Source organism: Numida meleagris, chromosome 1 (genome assembly GCF_002078875.1).
Source record: "Numida meleagris isolate 19003 breed g44 Domestic line chromosome 1, NumMel1.0, whole genome shotgun sequence".
Classification (NCBI taxonomy): Eukaryota; Metazoa; Chordata; class Aves; order Galliformes; family Numididae; genus Numida; species Numida meleagris.
In genome coordinates, this window is record NC_034409.1 from 86,542,963 (window position 1) to 86,563,579 (window position 20,617).

The 20,617-nt window shown below is 37.6% G+C and overlaps 1 protein-coding gene across 1 annotated transcript in view; it reads left to right on the forward strand.

The window, feature by feature from the left end:
- Positions 1 to 20,617, forward strand: part of LOC110400865 (transmembrane protease serine 7-like) — a 34,490-nt gene continuing 13,873 nt past the window's right edge. The window contains exons 1-17 of the mRNA XM_021401195.1: positions 1 to 81; positions 431 to 599; positions 1,241 to 1,365; positions 2,259 to 2,326; positions 3,340 to 3,521; positions 3,618 to 3,656; positions 4,418 to 4,637; positions 6,580 to 6,719; positions 9,098 to 9,195; positions 9,897 to 10,009; positions 10,301 to 10,434; positions 12,796 to 12,903; positions 14,806 to 14,936; position 15,170; positions 15,515 to 15,698; positions 17,828 to 18,099; positions 19,693 to 19,829. Of these exons, the coding sequence (XP_021256870.1) occupies positions 1 to 81; positions 431 to 599; positions 1,241 to 1,365; positions 2,259 to 2,326; positions 3,340 to 3,521; positions 3,618 to 3,656; positions 4,418 to 4,637; positions 6,580 to 6,719; positions 9,098 to 9,195; positions 9,897 to 10,009; positions 10,301 to 10,434; positions 12,796 to 12,903; positions 14,806 to 14,936; position 15,170; positions 15,515 to 15,698; positions 17,828 to 18,099; positions 19,693 to 19,829 (2,202 nt within the window). The remainder of the gene's footprint in view (positions 82 to 430; positions 600 to 1,240; positions 1,366 to 2,258; positions 2,327 to 3,339; positions 3,522 to 3,617; positions 3,657 to 4,417; positions 4,638 to 6,579; positions 6,720 to 9,097; positions 9,196 to 9,896; positions 10,010 to 10,300; positions 10,435 to 12,795; positions 12,904 to 14,805; positions 14,937 to 15,169; positions 15,171 to 15,514; positions 15,699 to 17,827; positions 18,100 to 19,692; positions 19,830 to 20,617) is intronic.

Here is a 20,617-nt window from a genome sequence, read left to right on the forward strand (position 1 = left end):
ATGACACGGGCTTTCCCCTCCAGACAGGTTTCTGTGTACAGCATACCAGCTCCATACCACCCTGAGCAGGCTGTTGGGCAGGTAAGAGACAACGGTTGTGCTTCACAGCAGGAGCACAGTGAGCGATCTCTCTGGCAGCTTCTGGTGTGTACAGACCTCTGTTGGCGTGTATTGACTTCTGTTCTTCATACGCAATTGCTTCTAACTAAAGTGACAGTAATTCTTTCCTCTCCCCCATCCTGATCTTTTATCATTTGAAATGCTGATTGCAAAAAAATGAAATATGTGGGTTTTGTGTGCGACATAATATGAAATATATTGTCTTAATCTATTAATTTAAATCTCTAATAGAGCAAATATACTGAAAAATGATACAGTGGCTCTCCTTGTGTTGTCTTACTAACTGATGCCACCCTGTGTCTTTCTTTAGGAAAATCCATATATTTGCTACTGCACATCCTACCAAAAGGGCTTGTGTCAGAAGTACTATTTCTTCAAATGGATGAGACCGTGTTTCTGGAGAAGATGGCTTCTAGGAATATTGTCTCTAGTTTCTTTATCAGTTACAGTAACTGTGCTAGTCATGCACTATTCATTCTGTAAGTGTTCCTTATCCCCCAGCACAGTCTGGATGAGATGGTGGTTTTGAATTGCATGAATGGTTGGTTTCAAAAACTCTGTGCTAAGCACTTGATGTGTGTGCAATCACTGAATTTCATTTCTCCTTAACGTCTTTGCTAAACAACAAAATGTACAACAACTAGCAGTGTTAATAGTTGCGTAAGAAGGTGTGTATTTTATTCCTAATTTTTGTCTCTGTTTCTGAATACCATAATTATTTAACTGTTATCTTTCTCAATAGCCTTGATGAATTAACAGTCTGCCTTCTAGCCACTTTTTCAAAACAGAGTGAGTTCCTAGTTTTTGTATACTTTCTCCCAGATCCCAATCCATAGCCATGAAAATCATCTCCTTCAGGAGAAGAGCCCTGAAAATAGAAGGAAGTTTAACAGTTAAAACATTACTAGTAGAAATGCTTATCTGCACCTATACCTGTCTTCTCCTTTCTGTTGTTCTAGCAATGGAACTCAGCAGTCTGGCTGTTAGTGCATGTTTCTCTTAAGAACTAATGCTTACTGATGCTAAAGACAAATACATACTTCTGCAAATGTCTTGTTCTGGAATCTTTTCCATAATGTCATTAGATGTGCTAATGTTTGACGCCTTTTTTTTCCCACAGCTCCAGCTTTCTCTTTAATATATATTGGTGGAAGTGTAGAAATTACTAATCTGACTTACACAAATGATCTCAGTGATCCCAGCTCCCAGAAATTCCTCCTGCAAGCAGAGGCAATCCAAAATTATGTAAGTCCCCACATAGGCATAGCAATAATTTAAAAATATTTATTACAGAATAAAATCAAGATTGAGCAGAAGACTCCGGCTGGAGTCACAATTTTTTTCCAAAATAATGAATTTAAAACAGGGGCTGTGGAGGTGTACGGCTTTAGGAATGCAGCTAGACAGCCGTGTCTTTCTCTCTTACCATAAAGACCATAAACATTTCTGAGGGTTTAACGTTATGGACAAATTATTATTCTTGAAGGAGTTTGTTCTTTTGTTTTGCTTTTGTATACTTGAAAATTCTTTCTTGCTACGTATTTTCTCTTTGAGCTGCTTTTGTTTGCATTAAATTATAGCTCACATTTAATGCCTAGCCGTTTTGGTTTGTTTTTCTTTTTTTCCGTCAACAGCTCTTACTGTCTCGTACTGCTCATTTTTGAGATCAGTAGTTTCTTCACTATTTGCAAACAGAAGCTTTAAACACAAAGCAGTTCTCTGTTAGCTGGTGTTTCCCAAAAGGGCTTACTGAGCGTCTCCGAGCTGCTTTGTGGATAGCCAATACACTTTGGTTACATCCAGATTACATGACAGAAATTTGCCACGAATTTTAGGTAACTAAAATACGTGAAATCTGATAGAAAAATATAAGCTGGCTTCATAAAAGCTTATTTTTCGTGGTTAATTATCAAGAGTTTTCTCAATGTTCTTATGTGATCACTTTTTTTTTTAATGGGAATATGTGCATCTTTATGGTCCTTGTTTGGGACATTTGTTGAAATTGATTGATTGTGTCTGTCATGTGTAGGGAGTTTCGGAAGGGAAGAAATAGGATAAATACTTCCCAACACAAAACATGTTATTGACACTAAAATATAACACTTCACAATTACTTTTACAATTTTTTTACCTGTCAGCTTGCAGAATCCTATGAGTGTTCCACCTTGGGAAAGTATTATTTGAAGTCCATAGTGGCTGCTTTCAGGTAGGCACTTTTCCATTATGTGGTTTAAATATGAGATATTTAATTGTGTTGGTCCTGTCTTTTTGGCAGGTTTTAAATTTGTTACTTTGGGATAATGTGCTATAATATTGGGATAATATGCTTCATGACAGGAAATGGAAGACAAGATAAAAATGTGAACTAGGAACTAAGATAATAGTGTGATCTCAGATTGGTAAGAGAAATGAAACAATGGTGCCTTTGCTCTGTAATCTGTTTATCTACTTCTGATTATTGGCATCATAGTCCAGCATAGCTTTTTCATGTGTCGCTTATTTTGATTTTCTCTATTCAAATGAAGCTCCTTTTTAACCTTTCAAAACAAAAATTAAAAGTATAATCTTGGGCAAGGCACTCTTTTTAAGCTCCTGCTGAGAAGTATAAACACGTTGAGCAGATGGCTGTTACTGTCCCTGGTTTCTGAAAACTGGAAGGTCAGTCCATAAGCAGTTTTGAAAGGACAGTTGTGGTGGACTACTGTCTCTTTGAATCACTGAAAAAATACTTTGTATGTGTGTCTATACATATTATTTATATCAACAAGAATTGCATAAAATGTTGTATCAAAGCACAGGCATAAAATTATATTGTTAGCCTCAGTTAAAATATATCAAAGAAAACGCATGAAAATGCAAAACGCAAAGAAAGTGCATGACTATACAGCAGGGATGGAAGCATCCAATTCCCTAGAATTATTTGGAGGATTTTCTGTGAGGAGTACATTTTTATCTGTACGTTAATGTTTAAACAGCTTTTTCTCAAAGTCTGTCTAATGTGTGTGTGTGTGTGTGTGTGTGTGTGTGTGTGTGTGTAGACATATATATATCAATCGATTGTTGAATGAGATAGCTTTTTGCCACCATGTTCAGCTGTAATTCTTTGCATAGCAGTTCAACTGACTGTTAAACTGATGCAAGCCAGAAATGCAGTGGAAATCATGTCCAAAATACTACCTAGAGTGTATTTATGACACTGATGCTTTTTCCCATGTACAGTGAAGGAGAGTACGGACTTCGAGCTTACTACTGGAATACATTTTGGGCACCACTGGATATTACTGATTCTCTTAAAAAGTTAACCCCCTTGGAACAAAAAGAAATGAGTAGTAAACAAATCCCTCATATGTTCAGTACTTCTGGGGAAGAAGATTTTGATCTTGTTACAATGGAGCTTTTTGGTAACAATGTACCTGTCATTTAATATCTATTCTGTCTATTTTTCTTTCCCTCGATTTCATCTTTGGTTCGTGTAACTGATAGCTACTGAATTTCAGTTTCAGATTCTACAGAATACGATGTGATGCTAAAATCAGGTAATTATTCTTCAATCTCATATTACTCATATTACTTTAGGGAAAAAAAGAAGAAACAACAGAAAAACAACCTATAATAGGAAAATGGCAGTTTCTCAGTTATCCTTATATCTGTGGGGCTTATGAATCAAACCAAACTAGAGATCTTCCCTGGCTTGAAAATAGCTTACAGGTTTTCTTATGGTGTTCTGAGCAGCATGGCTGAAATTGAATACTCTGCACTGAACTGAATTGAACTGTGGGTCCTTGGCATCTTAAAAAAAAAAAAAAAAAAAAAAAGCTACTGCATATAGCTAAACAGAGTTTATTTTCCTTGTGACTAGTTTATTCATAGTTAGTGATCATTCAAATTCTGTAGAACTTTAGTTAACTTTTCTTGGGTTTTCCGTAACATGTGTGTCTCAGGATTGGCTTCCTATACTTAGTGTTCTCATTGCATGAAGGCAGGTCAAGAAATGGCAAAGGAAGAGGTAGGTTTCTGGCAGAGATTCTAGCTGTTGCAGACAAGTCGCCTCCTGCTTGCTGAGTGTGCGATGAGCCAGTGGTGATGGTGAAGCACTGTGCTTCTTTGTCCAGAGCAGAAGGAGAAGGTGATACAGCCTGGAAGGGAAAGGGGTAGATTTGTGAAAATAAGTCAAGAGGAGATTAAAATAATCAAGTTATGGAGGTAGGTGTTTATTGCCACCTCTTCTGAAATTTTCACCAATTATTTATTTTTCAACTTCATTTTTTCAGCCACTAATCTAGATTCTTTTATATAGCAGTCTCCTTTGACCTGTATGCAAAGCCAGGTAACAACAGAACTCTAACTCTGATGAATCCCAAGAAGTCTTTTTATCAGTGGAGGTTGCGAGTTCCTTCTAACTGCGTGGTGAGACTGGTAGTTACCTCTTTGCATATTGTCGCTTCAGAGAGCTGTGCATCACACCGCTTATCTGCATATGATTTCCTTCTTCCTCTGCAGAACAAGATCATTACAAGGTATGGTAGTACGGGGCAAAGAGGTTCTTGAGCTGTAGAGAAGCTCCCTGAAACTGCTGAGTATGAAATTGATCTCAGTCAGGCTTCCAAAATGTAAGAGATTCCAAATACAACTTAATTAAAAACCTTGTATAATGTATGTAATAAAAATGTCTTCCATATTATCCACCCCATAATCATTTATAAATTCCAGTTGTTTTGATTTTACATTACGAATCATTTTTTTCTATGTTGCATTTCATAAAATTGTTGATACAGACGTAATTTTTTTAGAGTATTGTATTTTATTAATTGTAGAAAATGCATATTTTATAGTAGTTCAGTCAAAGTCAAACCTTTGTTCATAACAGGTTTGCGTCTATGGAAGGCTTCATCCCCAGAGTCACTGTGAAGCCCACTTGCATAAATGAGTTCAAATGTTATTGTAATCTTCAGCAGCCACACTGATCCTACTCTTCCAGTATCAAGTTTTATGTGTGGACATGTTATCTACCACGAACCTGTCGTCATTATCAAAATCATCTAACAAATTTTATAATCTGAAGATGAATAGTTTCAAGGGCAAAAAAAAATTAACAGGCCTTTTAAGTAGAGAGGCAGACATTAGCTGAGCATGCAGATTCAGTTAGCAGTCTCTGAAATTTATTGACTTAGTTCTGCTTTCAGTTTCTTGAAATGAGGAGATAGTCCTCTTCAGCTCTTTTAACAGACTCCTGTCTGTATTCTTAAGCAACAAGGCAATAGATCTCATCCTTGTTGGTGGACTGTGAGAAGGCCAGGTTTATATAGACTAATTGCTTTTGTAACTAATTAAACTCTTATTGTCTCCAAATCAACAGCACCACACATAGGTAGCATAGCATGGAGAACCCCATGCCTGATAATGGGCTGTATAAGCTCTACCACTGTCTATGGGTTATTTCTTCAACTGTTTCTATGTTGTGTAGTGGATCAGCTTATTGTGATGCAGAAATGTATAGTCAACCACATGCAAGAAAGCACCAGGAAGCTAGCAAAACCCACAGGTGTATGATGCAACATATTTAGAAAACGTTTATGCAGTAAGTCATAGGTAAAAGATCAAGAATATATGTGTGTATTCATGCCTGTCTATGAAAGAATTTTATTTGAGCAGCGGAGAAAAGAATGTTGTTACTGAAATGGTGTTGAATGCTTTTATGATACCTAGAAACAAACCGATTTTATTGCCAGACTAGCAAATGTGCCTTGTTTCTTATGCCTGTTAGTTTTCTATTTGAAATTTTTCACACATATAGAATTGTAAATTACCGAAAAGAAATTCTAAATACACTGTAGATTTCAAAACAGAATAAATAAAATAGTTAATTTAGAGATGCATGAAATAGCATCTCATGTTACAAGGAACAGTAAGAATTCAGGCTTCAGGACATAAATGAACTCCTAGTTATTTAAATTAAAGAAGAATAAAAGGAAATAATTGCCTGGAGCAAGATGGAGCTCTACGTCTCTTGTAAAAGCTCTTGGGACGTGAAATCAAATGGAATGCTGATAGGTTGAAGATGCTTTGGGCTCATTACCTGTTGCATAGATGCTGTGCAACACTGCTGAGCTGAGCACTTTCTGGCTTTTTCAGCACTACCAATTACTTCTCAATTACTACGGCTGCTACTGAAATAACCTAGTCTGGCACTGCCTTTCTGACACTTCTACAGGTCTGAAAAGTCCAGGGCACTTGTTAGGCAAGAATATCTGTGATGCTTATCCTAAGTTACTCAGCAATGATGCAAGGAAACTAGCATCTCATGTAGTATCAGTGAGGTGGAAGAATTAAGGCAAAATGGTAGCCAGGGGAATACTCCTGAAACAGACAATAGAATCAGTGTCATTTCTGCCCAGTTAGTCAAAAAAAGGTGACTGGAATGTGGAAAGCTTTTTCTATGCAGTCTTTTCAATATTTCAGGTGGTGTGGCTCTGGAGCCTGGACTCCTCCAGTTATACGTTTAACTTCGTCTAGTAATGTCATGTTACTTACCTTCTCACTGGACCACAGAGAAGAAAGGAATATACTAAAAGCTCATTTTCAAGCAATCCCTAAAATCAGTAAGTGACAACCATAAACAAATGTGTGATGTAAGCACATTCATTGCTCGTTACCTCTAAAAACAGTGATACTTCTTGAATGTATTTTGGGGGGAGGGAATGCTGACATATAAGTCAGTGAATTGTCATTCTCATCCATTTAAAACAAATATCTGAGAACTGAGCAAAGAATAAAATCGTAGAATATCCTGAGTTGAAAGGGACCACAAGGATCATGGAGTCCAACTCCTGACTACACACAGCATCACCCAAACGGTGTCCAAACTCAAATTCCAGCAGCTCAGGGCCATGACCACTGCCTTGGGCAGCCTGTTCCAGGGCCCCACTGCCCTCTGGTGCAGAACCTGTTCCTAACCCTCACCTGAGTCTTCCCTGACATAGCTCCATGCTGTTCCCTCGGGCCCTGTCACTGTCACCAGAGAGCAGAGCTCAGCGCCGCCCCTCCGCTCCCTTCCTGAGGGGCTGCAGGCCGCCATGAGGTGTCCCTTCAGCCTCCTCTGCTCTGGGCCAAACTAACTATGGGACCTCAGCTGCTCCTCATATTGCTCCTCATATGCCTTGCCCTCAAGATCCTTCAGCATCTTTGTAGGCCTCCTTTGAATGCTCTTCAATAATTTTATGCCCTCTTTATATTGTGCCACTGATAGCTGCACCCAATGCAGGAGGTGAGGCTGCACAGCACAGAGCAGAGGGGACAACCCCTCCCTCTGCTCAGTGGCAGTGCTGGGCCTGATGCATCCCACAGTACAGTTCACTGCCAGGGCACACTGCTGTCTTGCACTCAATGTTCCATCACCCAGAACCTCAGATCCCTTTCCACAGAGCTGCAATCCAGCCTCTCATCCCCCAGTCTGTACATATACCCAGGGTTGCCCAGTCACAGGTGCAAAATCCGACCCTTGCTCATGTTAAACTTCATAGTTGGTGATTGCCCAGCCCTCTAATTCGTCAAGATCTCTCTGCAAGGCCTCTCTACACTTGAGGAATGCAACAGTTCCTTCTAATTTAATATCACCTGTAAACTTATTTAGAATGTGCATCTTTTGGTATGGAAGATTTTGACTCTTCCTGATTACTGCTCAATCCATCTTCTCCAGAAATTACTCTTATTATACGGATAAAGCTGTTGTCCATGAGCAATGATAGTAGAACAGCCAGTCAGATAGCACTACAGGCTCTTTGTTTAACCAAGGGCTAGGTAACCCCAGTGGTAGAGCAACACTCTTATCAGTTTTGTCAGTTAGTTACTCCCCAGGTCAGGTCAGGGAAGGTATATTTGATGAAAAGAGATAATGAGGGTGAACACTAATATTAGAACTCTTTGATACATTTCTGAGAACAGCATTGTAGCCAACTGTATAAGAAAAGTAGACCCAGGACCAAGAAAGTATATTTCAAATCTATGGCATGCTACGAATTTTTTGGGAGTTTTGGTTGAATAATAAAATATTTTGAATAAAGATAAGCTGTAATGTTTTACAGGAGATGGGGAAGCTTTGCAAGTGAAAAGTTTAGCCACAGTTTTTTAGTACAGTCTAAGTGCAAGAGGTTTTGACAATTAAAAAATTGATTATTTATTTTTTAACTTGTGGAACAAATCATAGGAGATAGCAGGTGGATAACCATCTCTGAAGCTTATTCATTTCAACTTGTGTCTCTGTGAGGTGCTGCTTAAGCAAACACTCATCCCATGTACACTGCAAATTAGAAATACTCTGTTGTTCTGAAGATGTGTTCTCGGAATTATGTTCTTCTCAGTTTTTACTCCAAAATTACTCTCTTTCCAAAATGTTGTTAGTTTTTTGTTTTGTTTTGTTTTGCTTTTTAATTCACTGTGTTACTTAAAGAAAGCCAATAACTATAGAGGGTGGGTTCCTGGGAGAAAAAATAGAACCTCATAGATGCAGTTCAAAAGTGACATACATTTTCAGCCTCAGAACCAATACATTCAAACTTCCTGGTTTACATGAAAGTAGTCAGAGGTATCATTTCAGACAACTGAATGCTTTTGAGCTTCTGAAAATGTTCACAGGAAGACCAGAGGTTAATTATAAGTAGTAGGAGGAATATTCTCTGGTGTCCACATTTAACTGCTTCTTCCATTTAATGTCAAAAAACTTTAAACAAACAAACTTCTATCAGAGGTATTCTGTATTTAGTTTCAATTGCAATTTGATACAAAAAATAAGAGAACTTAAGAGTGGTAGAGAGGTGGAAGTTACACGATTCTCTGTTAATCCAGGCTAAAACTGAATTTGATAGGTTCACAGCCCACTGTTCTAACTCTGCATAGAGAAGGATCCTAGCAGGTGAAGTAGGCTCTCTGCTTTAACCCAGCTGAGATAACTGTGTTCCTTGCTGTCATTTTTTTTTTCCAGTGTGTGGTGGTCATTATATTTCCTGGAATGGAACTCTGAGTTCCCCTTACTACCCAAGTTACTACCCACCAAACATTGACTGCAGCTGGATCATCCGAGTAAGTTCTGAGAAATATTTTGTGTTGTGGTGACTTTGCTTTATGTGATATAGACATAAAACTGAGAGAAATGTCTTTTGATGTTGGTGAAATGAAGGGAAAACATAATAAGACCACTGCACCTGACTTCTTCTCAGGCACCCTATTTTTTTCTTCTTATGTACGAGCACCAGCTGTGGGAGAAAAGGATTTCCGGTTTCTAAAATATTGAGTGTTGTTCATAAATGAAATAAAATGGAGGACAAGATTACAATTCCTAGTAGCTGGAGGAAACCACTAATAGTCAGGGCTTTACTTCTGTATCAGAAAGAGAAAAAAAGTTTATGTGAATCATGTCTCAAACAGTACACAGCACACTATTTCCATGAAGTGTGAAGCAGAACCTTCTTAATTTTTTCATTTGACCTTCTAAGAACACCTGAAAGTGCAAACATAGTGTGAACATCAGATATAGTGCTTTCTGCTTGCTGCAAAAAAGCTTAAATTTCTTATTTGGCACAGACTGGCCAAAGGTGACCCTAAGAAGGTTTCTATATGTGTTCAAAGTAGAAAAATTTTGTTTCTTCAAAGGTCCTGCTGTGCATCATAAAAAATATCATATTTTAAATCTGTTGATAAGTAAGACACAATTTACATACTATCTCAGCAGCAGGCTTTTTTATTTTGTGGTTGTGCTGTGATACTTATCCTTTGATTTTTAGGCACCATCGCCTGCCTACAAGCTCTCATTAAAAATCCTTGCAATACAAATTCAAGAGAAGTCTCCAGGGTCCAGTAAATGTGATAAAGACTGGTTAGAAATTGATGGAGTTAGGTAAGTAAATATACTATTTTCTGACATGTTATTTTGCACTTGATTGTTCTACACAACATACTAAGGAAAAAAGTCTCACCACTTCTTGTGCTGAAAGATATATTTCAAGAAAAAAAAAAGGTTTGTTTTCATTGAATTTCAGCAGAATAAATAATTTTAAAAATAGCTTATGTCTTTACTGCATTGCTTTAAAGATTTTTAGCATTTGTACCCTTCAAGAATAGGAAAGGCAGCTCGGTGGTAGTGGTCAGTTTGGCTGGAAATCAACTGCTTTCACTTTTGCCTTGCCAGATACTGTAAAGATATTTCAGAAAATGCCAGAAACAGAGAATATGGCTATTCTGTTGCTATCAACTTCCATTCCGATGAACTAGTCACCTATAGAGGATTTTATATTGAATACAGAGCCTTCAGTCACAGAGACCGTAAGTTAATAAACATGCACTTTAAAAGAAGCTTAAAGAAACCGTTTTTGACAGAAAAGCTGTGCACAAATCAACTTGCCTTTTTGCTTTTTTGAAAGGAATATTTAAAATGTTATTGTTCATTTAACTAAACAAATAAATATGAGATAATAGTTGACTGTTGGTTTTAGAAGCTAGTACTTAGTTTGTAATTTTTCACAAGATTTCCACAAAAACTTCCCACTCTCTGTAGATCTAATTATTTGTCTTTTTGCCAACACCTTAAAATAGCCAGGATGCAACAAGTAAATTGTATGACAGTGCTGAAAAAAGTGCTACTACTTTGCCAACAGGAATTAACCATGAATTTTTAAGTTCACAACTCCACATGCTCTGAATCAACTTCCAGCTTTAGAATGTAAGTTCTGGCTGAAAGTCAGCAGACATCTTGCTGGAATTTTTCATAAAGATGGCTGGGTTTCTTACAGCCCTTCCCCGACTACTCAGTCTCCATGCTTCTGAATCAGTATTATGGATATTTTTTAGACATCCAGAGGGTGAAACAGGGATTTTCAGAAGATGGATACATTTATTTGTGACTTTTCTTAGACAAGACAATGCGTATGCAGTATATTCTTCCTAAGTACTCGCTTTCTACTTATTTCCAGAAACATTTATTTACTTATTTCCAGAAACATTCTTTTTGTTTCTAAACAGACTAACTTCCTTTTCCTAATGAAATTCTAGGGAGTGGAAGTTCTCCATGACTTCAAAAGATCACACTGTGAAACCTCAGATCCTCAGTTTGCTTGACTGAGTGTAGTTTTTCTAACTGGTGACTTAAAAGTATTTATGTATCTGAGATAGATTCTTTTGCCTCTCAGACTCCTATAGAGAGATTCCTGCTTTGAGCTAGTAGTGGCTGAGTAGTGTCTTTTCCTCCTACCAAGGCAGTGAAGAGAAGAATATGACTCCAGACTGGAACTGACTAAATAAATGTGGGACAAATGAGTTTGGTCCTTCAGCCTTGATTAGCTGTTAATTTGCCTCTGATACTAGAGGAGAAAAAATTAAAGTTGATCTGATCTGAGGAGAAACTGTGTGTGCTTGCAGTAAGAAATACCAACTATCCTAGGCTGCATCAAAAGAGAGGTGGCCAGCAGAGAGAGGGAGGGGATTGTTCCCTTCTACTGTGCTCTTGTGAGACCCCATCTGGAATATTCCACAAGAAAGATGTACAGCTGTTGGAATGGGTCCAGAGGAGGGCCACAGAGATCAGAGGTTTGGAGTCACCTCATATGAAGAAAGCTTGAGGGAGCTAAGCTTGTTCAGTCTGTAGAAGAAAAGGCTCCAGGATGACCTAATTGCAATACTTAAAGGGATTTTATAAGCAGGAATGGGACCAACTTTTTACATGGGCAGATAGTGATAGGACAAGGGGAAACAGATTTAAACTAAAAGAAGAGAGATTTAGATTAGATGTTAGGAGAAAATTTTCACTCAGAGAGTGGTGAGGCCCTGGTACAGGTTGCCCAGAGAAGCTGTGGATATTCCATCCCTGGAGGGGATCAAGGCCAGGTTGGATGGGGCCCTGGGCAGCCTGAGCTGGTGGAATGCAAACCTGCCTATGGCAGGGTAGTAGAACTGGATAGTCTTTGTAGGTACCTTCCAACCCAACCCACTGTGTATGATTCTGTGATTTTTCTAGCTTGTCCTTGACAGTTTAGATGCACAGATACAGTGTACATTCCTTCAAGTAGTCTGTCTGATTACTGGAAAGGCTGTTCAGATGGTAGTGATGAATTAGGTAGTGGTAGGGCAATTATTTGTGTCCTGCTGTAATCGGGCTATCCTAGGTTAGAGACTGACTGATAAAAATTGCAAGGTCTTTAAGATCTTTAAGATTGCATGAAGTATGTGAGTGGTGATTGAACAGTCCGAAGAAGATAATCTGACTTGAGAGTCACAAGGTTCTAGAGTTGTGTATGTGTTCTTTCTGTTTTATCTGTCAACAACAACAAACAAAACAAGAATAACAAACAACAACAAGAAAAAAATCAGACTAGGATGTAAGACGAAAGTGTGAAGGGATGTTCACAGCTGCCTGTGGGAAGGCCTCGGCTGGAGTTGGACAGTTCATGTAAAAGAAGATGGGAAACAATAAAGAGATGCTGGAAAGAGTGACCAGATGGTAATCCGGGTTCAGAAAGCAGAGTGCAAGTTAAATAATGCAGTGAATCCTTCCATCACTAGAAGCTAACAAGAAGATAGTCTGATAGAAATGGCAAGTAACATCAAGCTGACCTGTAGCAAGTGAAGATAACACATGGCCACTAACTAGATATTTGGATTACAAACCATTTACAGACCTTTCTTCTTCAGGTTGTACTCCAGAGCAGTTGAACTGTGGTGATGGAAAATGTAAGCATCAGTATAAGACTTGTGAAGGTGATGATAGTTGCGGGGAGGACAGCAATGAAAACAACTGTTGTAAGTATGTATTTTTTTTGCTGTTTTCCAAGAGATGGTGGAAGGCAGAAGCAGAGATGTGTTCAGTTTAATTTTTAATGGAAAACTTTCTCATTCAATTTGTGAATCTTCCAGTAGACATGCAGATTAGAAATACAGTTGAGTTTTCTACATGTAAGAATCCAAACCAAGGCTTTTCTTTTCCTCTTCAAGAAGTACTTTCGTAGTGAATGTCCATTGACTTCCTGAAAATGGCTTTAGGCAGCCATTTCTATTTATAATGGTCAGCACATGCCGTCTCCCTCCTCACACAAAAAAAACCAGACTTCTTAGAGGGCTCTTTTTTCCCCAGGTTTTTTCTGTGAGTTCAACTTGTTTGACTAAGCATACAGTATATGTTTACATGAACTCTTCAGATTTTCCTATCCATAGTTAGGAGAGGGTTGGTGAAGAGCAAAGAAGGTGAATGGTATCTCCAAATGCCTAATAGTAATCCAATTAAGTACACAAAATTTAGATGATACTTTCTCAACTTAATAAATGAACGCATCTTTAGCTACTTCCTGCTGTGGTTTAGCTGCTAAGTATTCCCTGCTCTGTTTTGCAGCAGGAATGATTCATGCTGCTGTCACAACTGGTTGTCACTGTTTAAGATAAACCATACGCTCAGTCTCTTGATCAGGACCAATGACTGAAGTAAAAACCTGTTGTATTTTATCCTTTCTTCTCCTACTGATTCCTGTGCAAGTATAACATAAGGTGTAAGCACAAGGATTCACTGGGGTTATACATGAATCTTAAGAGATGCCCTCTGGCCTATAATCTCAATGACTAAAAGTAATGACAGTATTGTTATCTGAGAAATCTGCTTAATACAATCTAATTTGCAAAAGAACTTCAAATTCAATTCCCTTCTGATGTGGACTGATTGTGGTAGTCATCCTGCTTCATATAACCTATTCATATAATGTGAATGGAAATGCTTCTGAATTATTTACTGAATTTAGTATTTCTATGTACTCTTTCTTAGCACCAAGTACAAGTTTCATAGTAGTGAAAACATAACATGCATAGTGCAACTAGTTTATGGGAGGGTCTAGAGCAGAAATTAATAAAGTGAAATCCAGGATAACAGTGATTTTATTTGGAAGATCTAACTGCGGCTCACTGTGTGTTTCTGTTAAAACAGCAAATTTTCCTCAACTGATCAGAACCAAATAAGGGTTAGAGCGATAACAGTTTTGAGACTTTTGTCCTTTTGCCACGTACATGTCTTTACAGCGCTATTATGGACATTGCTGTTACTACTGATATCTCCTTGCATTTTGCCACTATAATGTTTGCCTTGCTTTGAATCATAGGTCCTTGACATAGCAAGCAGAATGTCCTTGTTTGCTGGAAAAATCCCTAGTGCTGTTTTGAGGTCACTGTAAACAATTGATAATAAGAATGATAGCAATGGATGACTACTGCTGAGATCGGTCAGGATTCTTATATAGCAAACTATGATAATTAGTAACAAAAAATTATTGGAGATTGCTCAACTTTCTCTTAAAAACAAAAAGCTGACTTCTGAATAATGTCTGCTCTGTAGATGTGTGATTTGCAATGAGAATAGTGCTAGTGGAGGTAAAACAATAGATCTGACGAGCCTAGTTTACTCAGCTGAGAGTTAAAATCAAAGTGAGTGCAGTTGAAGGCTGTGCTATGTTTCCTTGTGGATGACTGAGATTTAAATTAGTGTGATTATTAATCCTTTTCCACAAAGGGAACTGTTTACACCTCCGCAGGCTATGACTTCAGCAGATTGGAATGTGTGGTACCAACTTGTTCCATGTGTGGAACAACTCTTGCAACAGAAGAGTAGGTTAATCATTTGAAGCTATGGCTTTTAACATATGACACTGTCTTCTCTCATGTCAGCCTACAAAATTTGCTTCCCTTATACTTACAAATGTCTTAATGGAAAATGCTTGTTGAAACCAAATCCTGAGTGTGATGGGAAAAGAGACTGCACAGATGGATCTGATGAAATGAACTGTGGTGTGGAAACAGTTATTTGAAAATTAGTTAAAGGCATCAGAAACTGAGTTAGGAATTGGTGCTATTGTCAAGTATTACTGTATTAAAAGTTGATAACATCAGATGGACATCTTAATTTTCATACCTTCTCATTTTAAATTTACTGATCTCTTCTCTCTGTGATTATTTATTACAAGCAATGCATGTTTCCAGGTTGTTAAACTGGTAGATCTTGTTGCTTGTTTGATCTGAGTGAAATGCAAAGAGTCGTGGAACAGTGTATGTAAGTAGGGAAAGAATATAAGATCTTTTTCCAATGAATTGTTGAAAACGGTCCACTTTAGGATTGAGTTTGAATGATTTTTTGGGTTACTAACCTTTTAGGGAATCTGTAAGGGAGGATAGGCAATGTTTGGTTTATTCCTTACCCACCTGTCAAGTGAAAACAGGCAAGTACCATTATCATTTTTCCAATTTTACGGTAAGAAAATACTTTTTTTTCCCCAATGGCCTTGTGATCTATAGGTAAATGTTAAATTATGTATTAAGCATAACAGAGTAAAATGACCTCGTGTTTTCCTTTACTATTTTTTTCTTTTATTTCTATTAGCTTGTGGAAGACACCAGTTTAAGAAAAACAGGATTGTTGGAGGTGAAGATGCACAGTCTGGAAAGTGGCCTTGGCAAGCAAGTTTACAGATAGGAGCATATGGCCATGTCTGTGGTGCATCTATTATTTCTAAGAGATGGCTTGTATCTGCTGCCCATTGCTTTCTGGATTCTGATTCTATGAGGTATGGAAAGATTATACTGTCACAGAGTTCTGAAATTTGAAGTTTGATAATTTTGCAGTATTGCTTTCAAATTTCTGCAGTAGGTATTCCAGATTTTGATAAATTGAATCAAGTATCACTGTGATGTTATTAGTACATGAACCCTTGGTGTATTATGCACACTTTAGAAGTCCCAAATATCTGAAGTAATTTTTCTGCCTCTATCTCCAGTGTATCCTGCATGATAAAACACATTACTTCATTTTTGATTTAGAGTGAATGCTTTTTTTTTTCTTTTTTCTTTTTTCTTTTTTTTTCCCCAGAGTCTATGGCCTTTTTCTCCCAGGAAAATGACTACTTAAGGAATGTGTAAAACACACCAGTGTTTGGTTTAGGTAGTGTAGACTGAGAAGACATACTTCCTACGTGTGACAAGGAAGAGAATTTAGTAACACACTTTGTGACTCCCAAAGCCCCATGGCTTCATTCTGAAGAACACAGAAAATCATACATTTTAATTTCAGTGATTGAAAGTATTCTGGACATAAAAAGCAGTTGCTGAGACTGAGACTGTATGCATGACAATACACTAGACATAATTTACAGTGAAGATTTTATAGCCTTCTTGTAAGATAATCTGGTACTTGTGCAACATATGATGGCGCATGTTCAGATGAGATTGAATTCATATTTTCGCTTGTCAAGCACATTGCGTGATGCAATGTGCATGTGCGTTCCACTAATATGATTACACATTAGTTTTTGAGTTGGTGACAAACGTTTCGTATTCCTGTGCTTTACATTCAAGGCATAACAATTTCCTTCATGCTAACAATTTTACTAACCCACTAACACTACAGCGTTGCATACAATTGTGGAAAGTGCATGAATGCCCTAGGGAAAGCGACTACGCTGAATAAAGGCTGTTAATACTGGAGAGACACAGCAGTGCACTGCTTGTGTCTGAGATGTAATCTATTCAGCATAGAGAAGTTTGTTCAGAGAATTTCTCTGAGCCGTAAAAATATCCTATTTATCTTTCATTGAGTAGATGACCTCTCTTTTCATACACATAAATGTGTATGTGTATGAGGATTTTTCCAGTACTGTATGCCCTGGTGCATCTTGATTTGACTTGAATTCTAGTATCTGAGGCCTAACAGTTTTGCTCCATTATGAAATGACATTATTACAGTCAGAGCATTCTCAGAATAGCTTCCCATCTGTACGTTGATTACAGTATTGATGCATGTGCTTTGGACAATAAACATTTGAAAACAGTGGTGACATGCAGCAATAGGTTACTGCTGTACCTAAATAGCCACTTTCAAGTTTAATTATCCAATATGCACAAAGTAATTTTATAATTAAAACAGGCATGTTATTTAACAGAATTTTGACCAAGACCTTGAAGAACTACTGCTAGTGTGAGAAGAATATTTGCTTATGAGGCTTGTATGACGGAACAGTTGACTTTGGCCTGTTTCCTGGCCTAGGAATGTCAATAGCAATACTGACTTTTACCCGAGACAACTGTAGTTGAAAGTTTAAATGTACTGATAACAGAGCTCTGAGAAACTCATTGCTAATAGCTCAGTCTGGTTCTGCTTTGGTCACTGTCTGTAGGCAACATCGGGACAGATAATCTACCTGTCCATCTGTACCCCTCTTTTTATACCTAAGATTTGTTCTAAGGCTATTTATGCAACAGATTTCTGGTGGGTCAGCTGGGGTTGATTTCTGTGCCAACAGAAAACCACACAATCAACTGCATTACAGAGAAAACTGCATGATTTACCACAGCATAGCATGTGTCATTATGTTTTCATCATACCTGAATGAAAGCCAGCTTTGAAAGTATTGCAGAATACACAGGGTGCTTTGCTTACTGTAAAGATGGCTGAAAAATGTGCTTTTCCAGGAACTGATCTTCTAGCTCTAGGAAGTTATTACTTTCAAAATGATAATTTAAACCATTACTTAATGTTTTAGGAGACAGAGACTATAAAACATCTATCTTCCTAAGTGGTATTCTACTCTGTTCATTTTATTTTGATGAATCACATCAAATACCGTACTGTTCATAAAATGGAGTGAACTGACACTGCATTGCTTTGCAATGGGCTGTTCTAAAAACATTCTCTTTACAGATACTCTGCTCCATCAAGGTGGAGAGCATACATGGGCATACACACTGTTCATGAAAAGAGCAATCATGTAGCTATGAGATCAATCAAAAGGATTATTGTCCACCCACAGTATGACCAATCTGTCTCAGATTATGACATAGCCCTGTTGGAAATGGAGACACCTGTATTCTTCAGCGAGCTGGTACAGCCCATTTGTTTACCAAGCAGCTCTAGAGTATTTCTTTATGGAACTGTCTGCTATGTAACTGGCTGGGGAGCCATAAAAGAAAATAGTATGTTCATTTCCTGGATATACTTCTTGCAAGTTTGGCTTAATTTTAAACATTAACAATGCAATATTTATAGTCCTAAGAGAAAATACCTCTGGTTTACATAATAGTTCTATAAAAAAACTTGAAAATGTCTAAATAGCTAGGCTGTAAATTCTGAATATATTTGTAGTGGGCAATAAGTATCAATACACATACTCTGTATGGGAGTCAGAGATGATGTCACAAATCACTGAAAAACAAATGCATCACATTTACAAAAAACAAGCCCCTTTCCATCTTCATAGTTCCATTTATCCAGTGAATAGGTCATAAGCTACCTTCAAGTCAAGAAAACAATAACTTGGAACTACAGAGGAGAAAAACTTTGTCTCTAAGGCTCTGGTTAACAATACGGTGCCCCTGAAATAAATACAAGAATATGGTTGTTTTTGGTTTTGTCTGTATTAATAAAAGGTAAATTCATGTATGTCCCAGGAGGAGTACTGCCTGTGCAGATCAGAGCAGCATGTGGCAGTGAGGAGGCAGGAAAAAAGCAAGCAGAATTACAGAGAGCGGCAGGGGAGTCTGCAGGATCTTGGCCCTATCACACTGGAGCCAGCTTTGAGACTTGAGCATAGACAGCTCCTCAGCATTGCATTAGTCTTCACTGTTGTGCTGAGATCAAATACCTCATGTCTGATTAGAAGCCGTCTGCTGTGGTAATGTTGGTTTTCTTAATATGCATTAAAAAATAAATAAATCTAAAATAACCACTTAATAGCCTAATAAGTCACAAATGATTTTTTTAAATGATACCTTCTTATACTATCTTTCATCAAAATAATTTAGGTAATATTTAAAATTAATCTAAAAGTATGTGGGAAAAAAACATATTTTTCTGTCTTGCCTATTTCATTCCCTACTCACCCAAAGAGCCTAATGAATAAACAAACTTCTGTTCATCCAGGTATTGAAAAGGTTATGTTCACTATTGGGCCAAAACATGACAGTTTATGTAGTTCACAGCAACACCTTATGCCAATGCTTTAGTACAGAATCAAGCTCCTAGTATGTCTTGTGACTTACAAGAGTTTTAGTCAACAAGCTTGAGTTTCAGTCCCATTCTGATTCAAGTTTCATTCCTTAGCTCCTTACCCAGAAGTGGGAGGATGGGAAACAATACAGGAATTTCCTTGACTAGGCCTTACGCAATGTTTAGAGACAACCATAGTGTAAATAACAACAAAAATCTTAGGGCACAATTTGAAATGGCATTCAAAACAAGTACATTCAGTGGTATATTGTATTATTTTTATAATTTGCATGACTCTTTTTTCTACTTTCTGGCAGAACAAGCCCATAAGAATAAAGATTGAGGAAATGGAAAGGGAACAGTGGTGGTGCATATGGACTTCCTTGTCTAAAGACATCTGCGTAGACACCAGTGTTCAAAAGCTGAGGGCAGGCCACAGTTAAAGGGAGGGGCGTTACTCTCCTGCTATCAGTTGGGTAGAGTTCTAGTTTGGAGCAATTCTCCTTTGTTTTGGCAAGTGATTTCTTTCCACTGTAGAAATCTGTACCACCATAATCTCTGCAACATTTGTTTTTTCCTAGGTCATCTTGCCAGAACACTGCAGGAAGCTAGAGTGAGAATAATTAATCAAAGCATTTGCAGCAAGCTGTATGATGATCTCATCACATCGCGCATGCTCTGTGCTGGGAACCTTAATGGTGGCATCGATGCATGCCAGGTAATCTGGGGCTTGTTAAGAAATTGAAAATAAATGTTTACTTTCATTGGAAAGCTTCAGAGTTTGGGGCAGTATTTTTTGTTTGTATTTTATTTTTGTTGCTTTTTCCCCTCCACAGTAGCAGGAGAGTGAGGTGTCCTGAATGTATGATTAATTTAACATGGCAATTAAAGACTCTCCAAAATAAGGAAGGAAAATTAGCATAAATAGTATCTGAAACTCTTGAGAAATACTACTTTGCAAGACAAGGAGTAAAATGTGTTGAAAACAATTATTTTTCCTTTCTGACAATTAATTTTCCTATAAAGCAGCAGTGGCATAAGGATAAAGGGAATGAAGCTAAGTCTACTTGCACTTTCTGCTATTTATATTGACTTTTTTTTTCCTTTTTTGATATCTGGGTGTTGGAATTGCAGCAGTCTGATGAGAAATGTACTGTTACAGTTGCAAAGATATACAAAATGCAAAAGTAAGGTAAATTTGGTAAATGCAATTGCAGTGCTGCCTCTTTGCTTCATACGTTTATTCATGCGTATAATGATTTTGATTACATTTTGATTACATCATGGTATCATGAGTTATAAGATCTAGTTCATTTGCACCCACAATCAGAAACTGTTCTTTGGACATACTTCAACTGTCTTAACTCTATCTTCTTTTTCCTTCCTAGTTGTTAGACTACTTGTGCTATTTATCAGCTTTTAATTTTACTAAGATGAATATCCACTTTCCAAAATACAAACATGGTCATTTTTCCAGATACTCTGTAAAGGGAGAAAAACATGTTA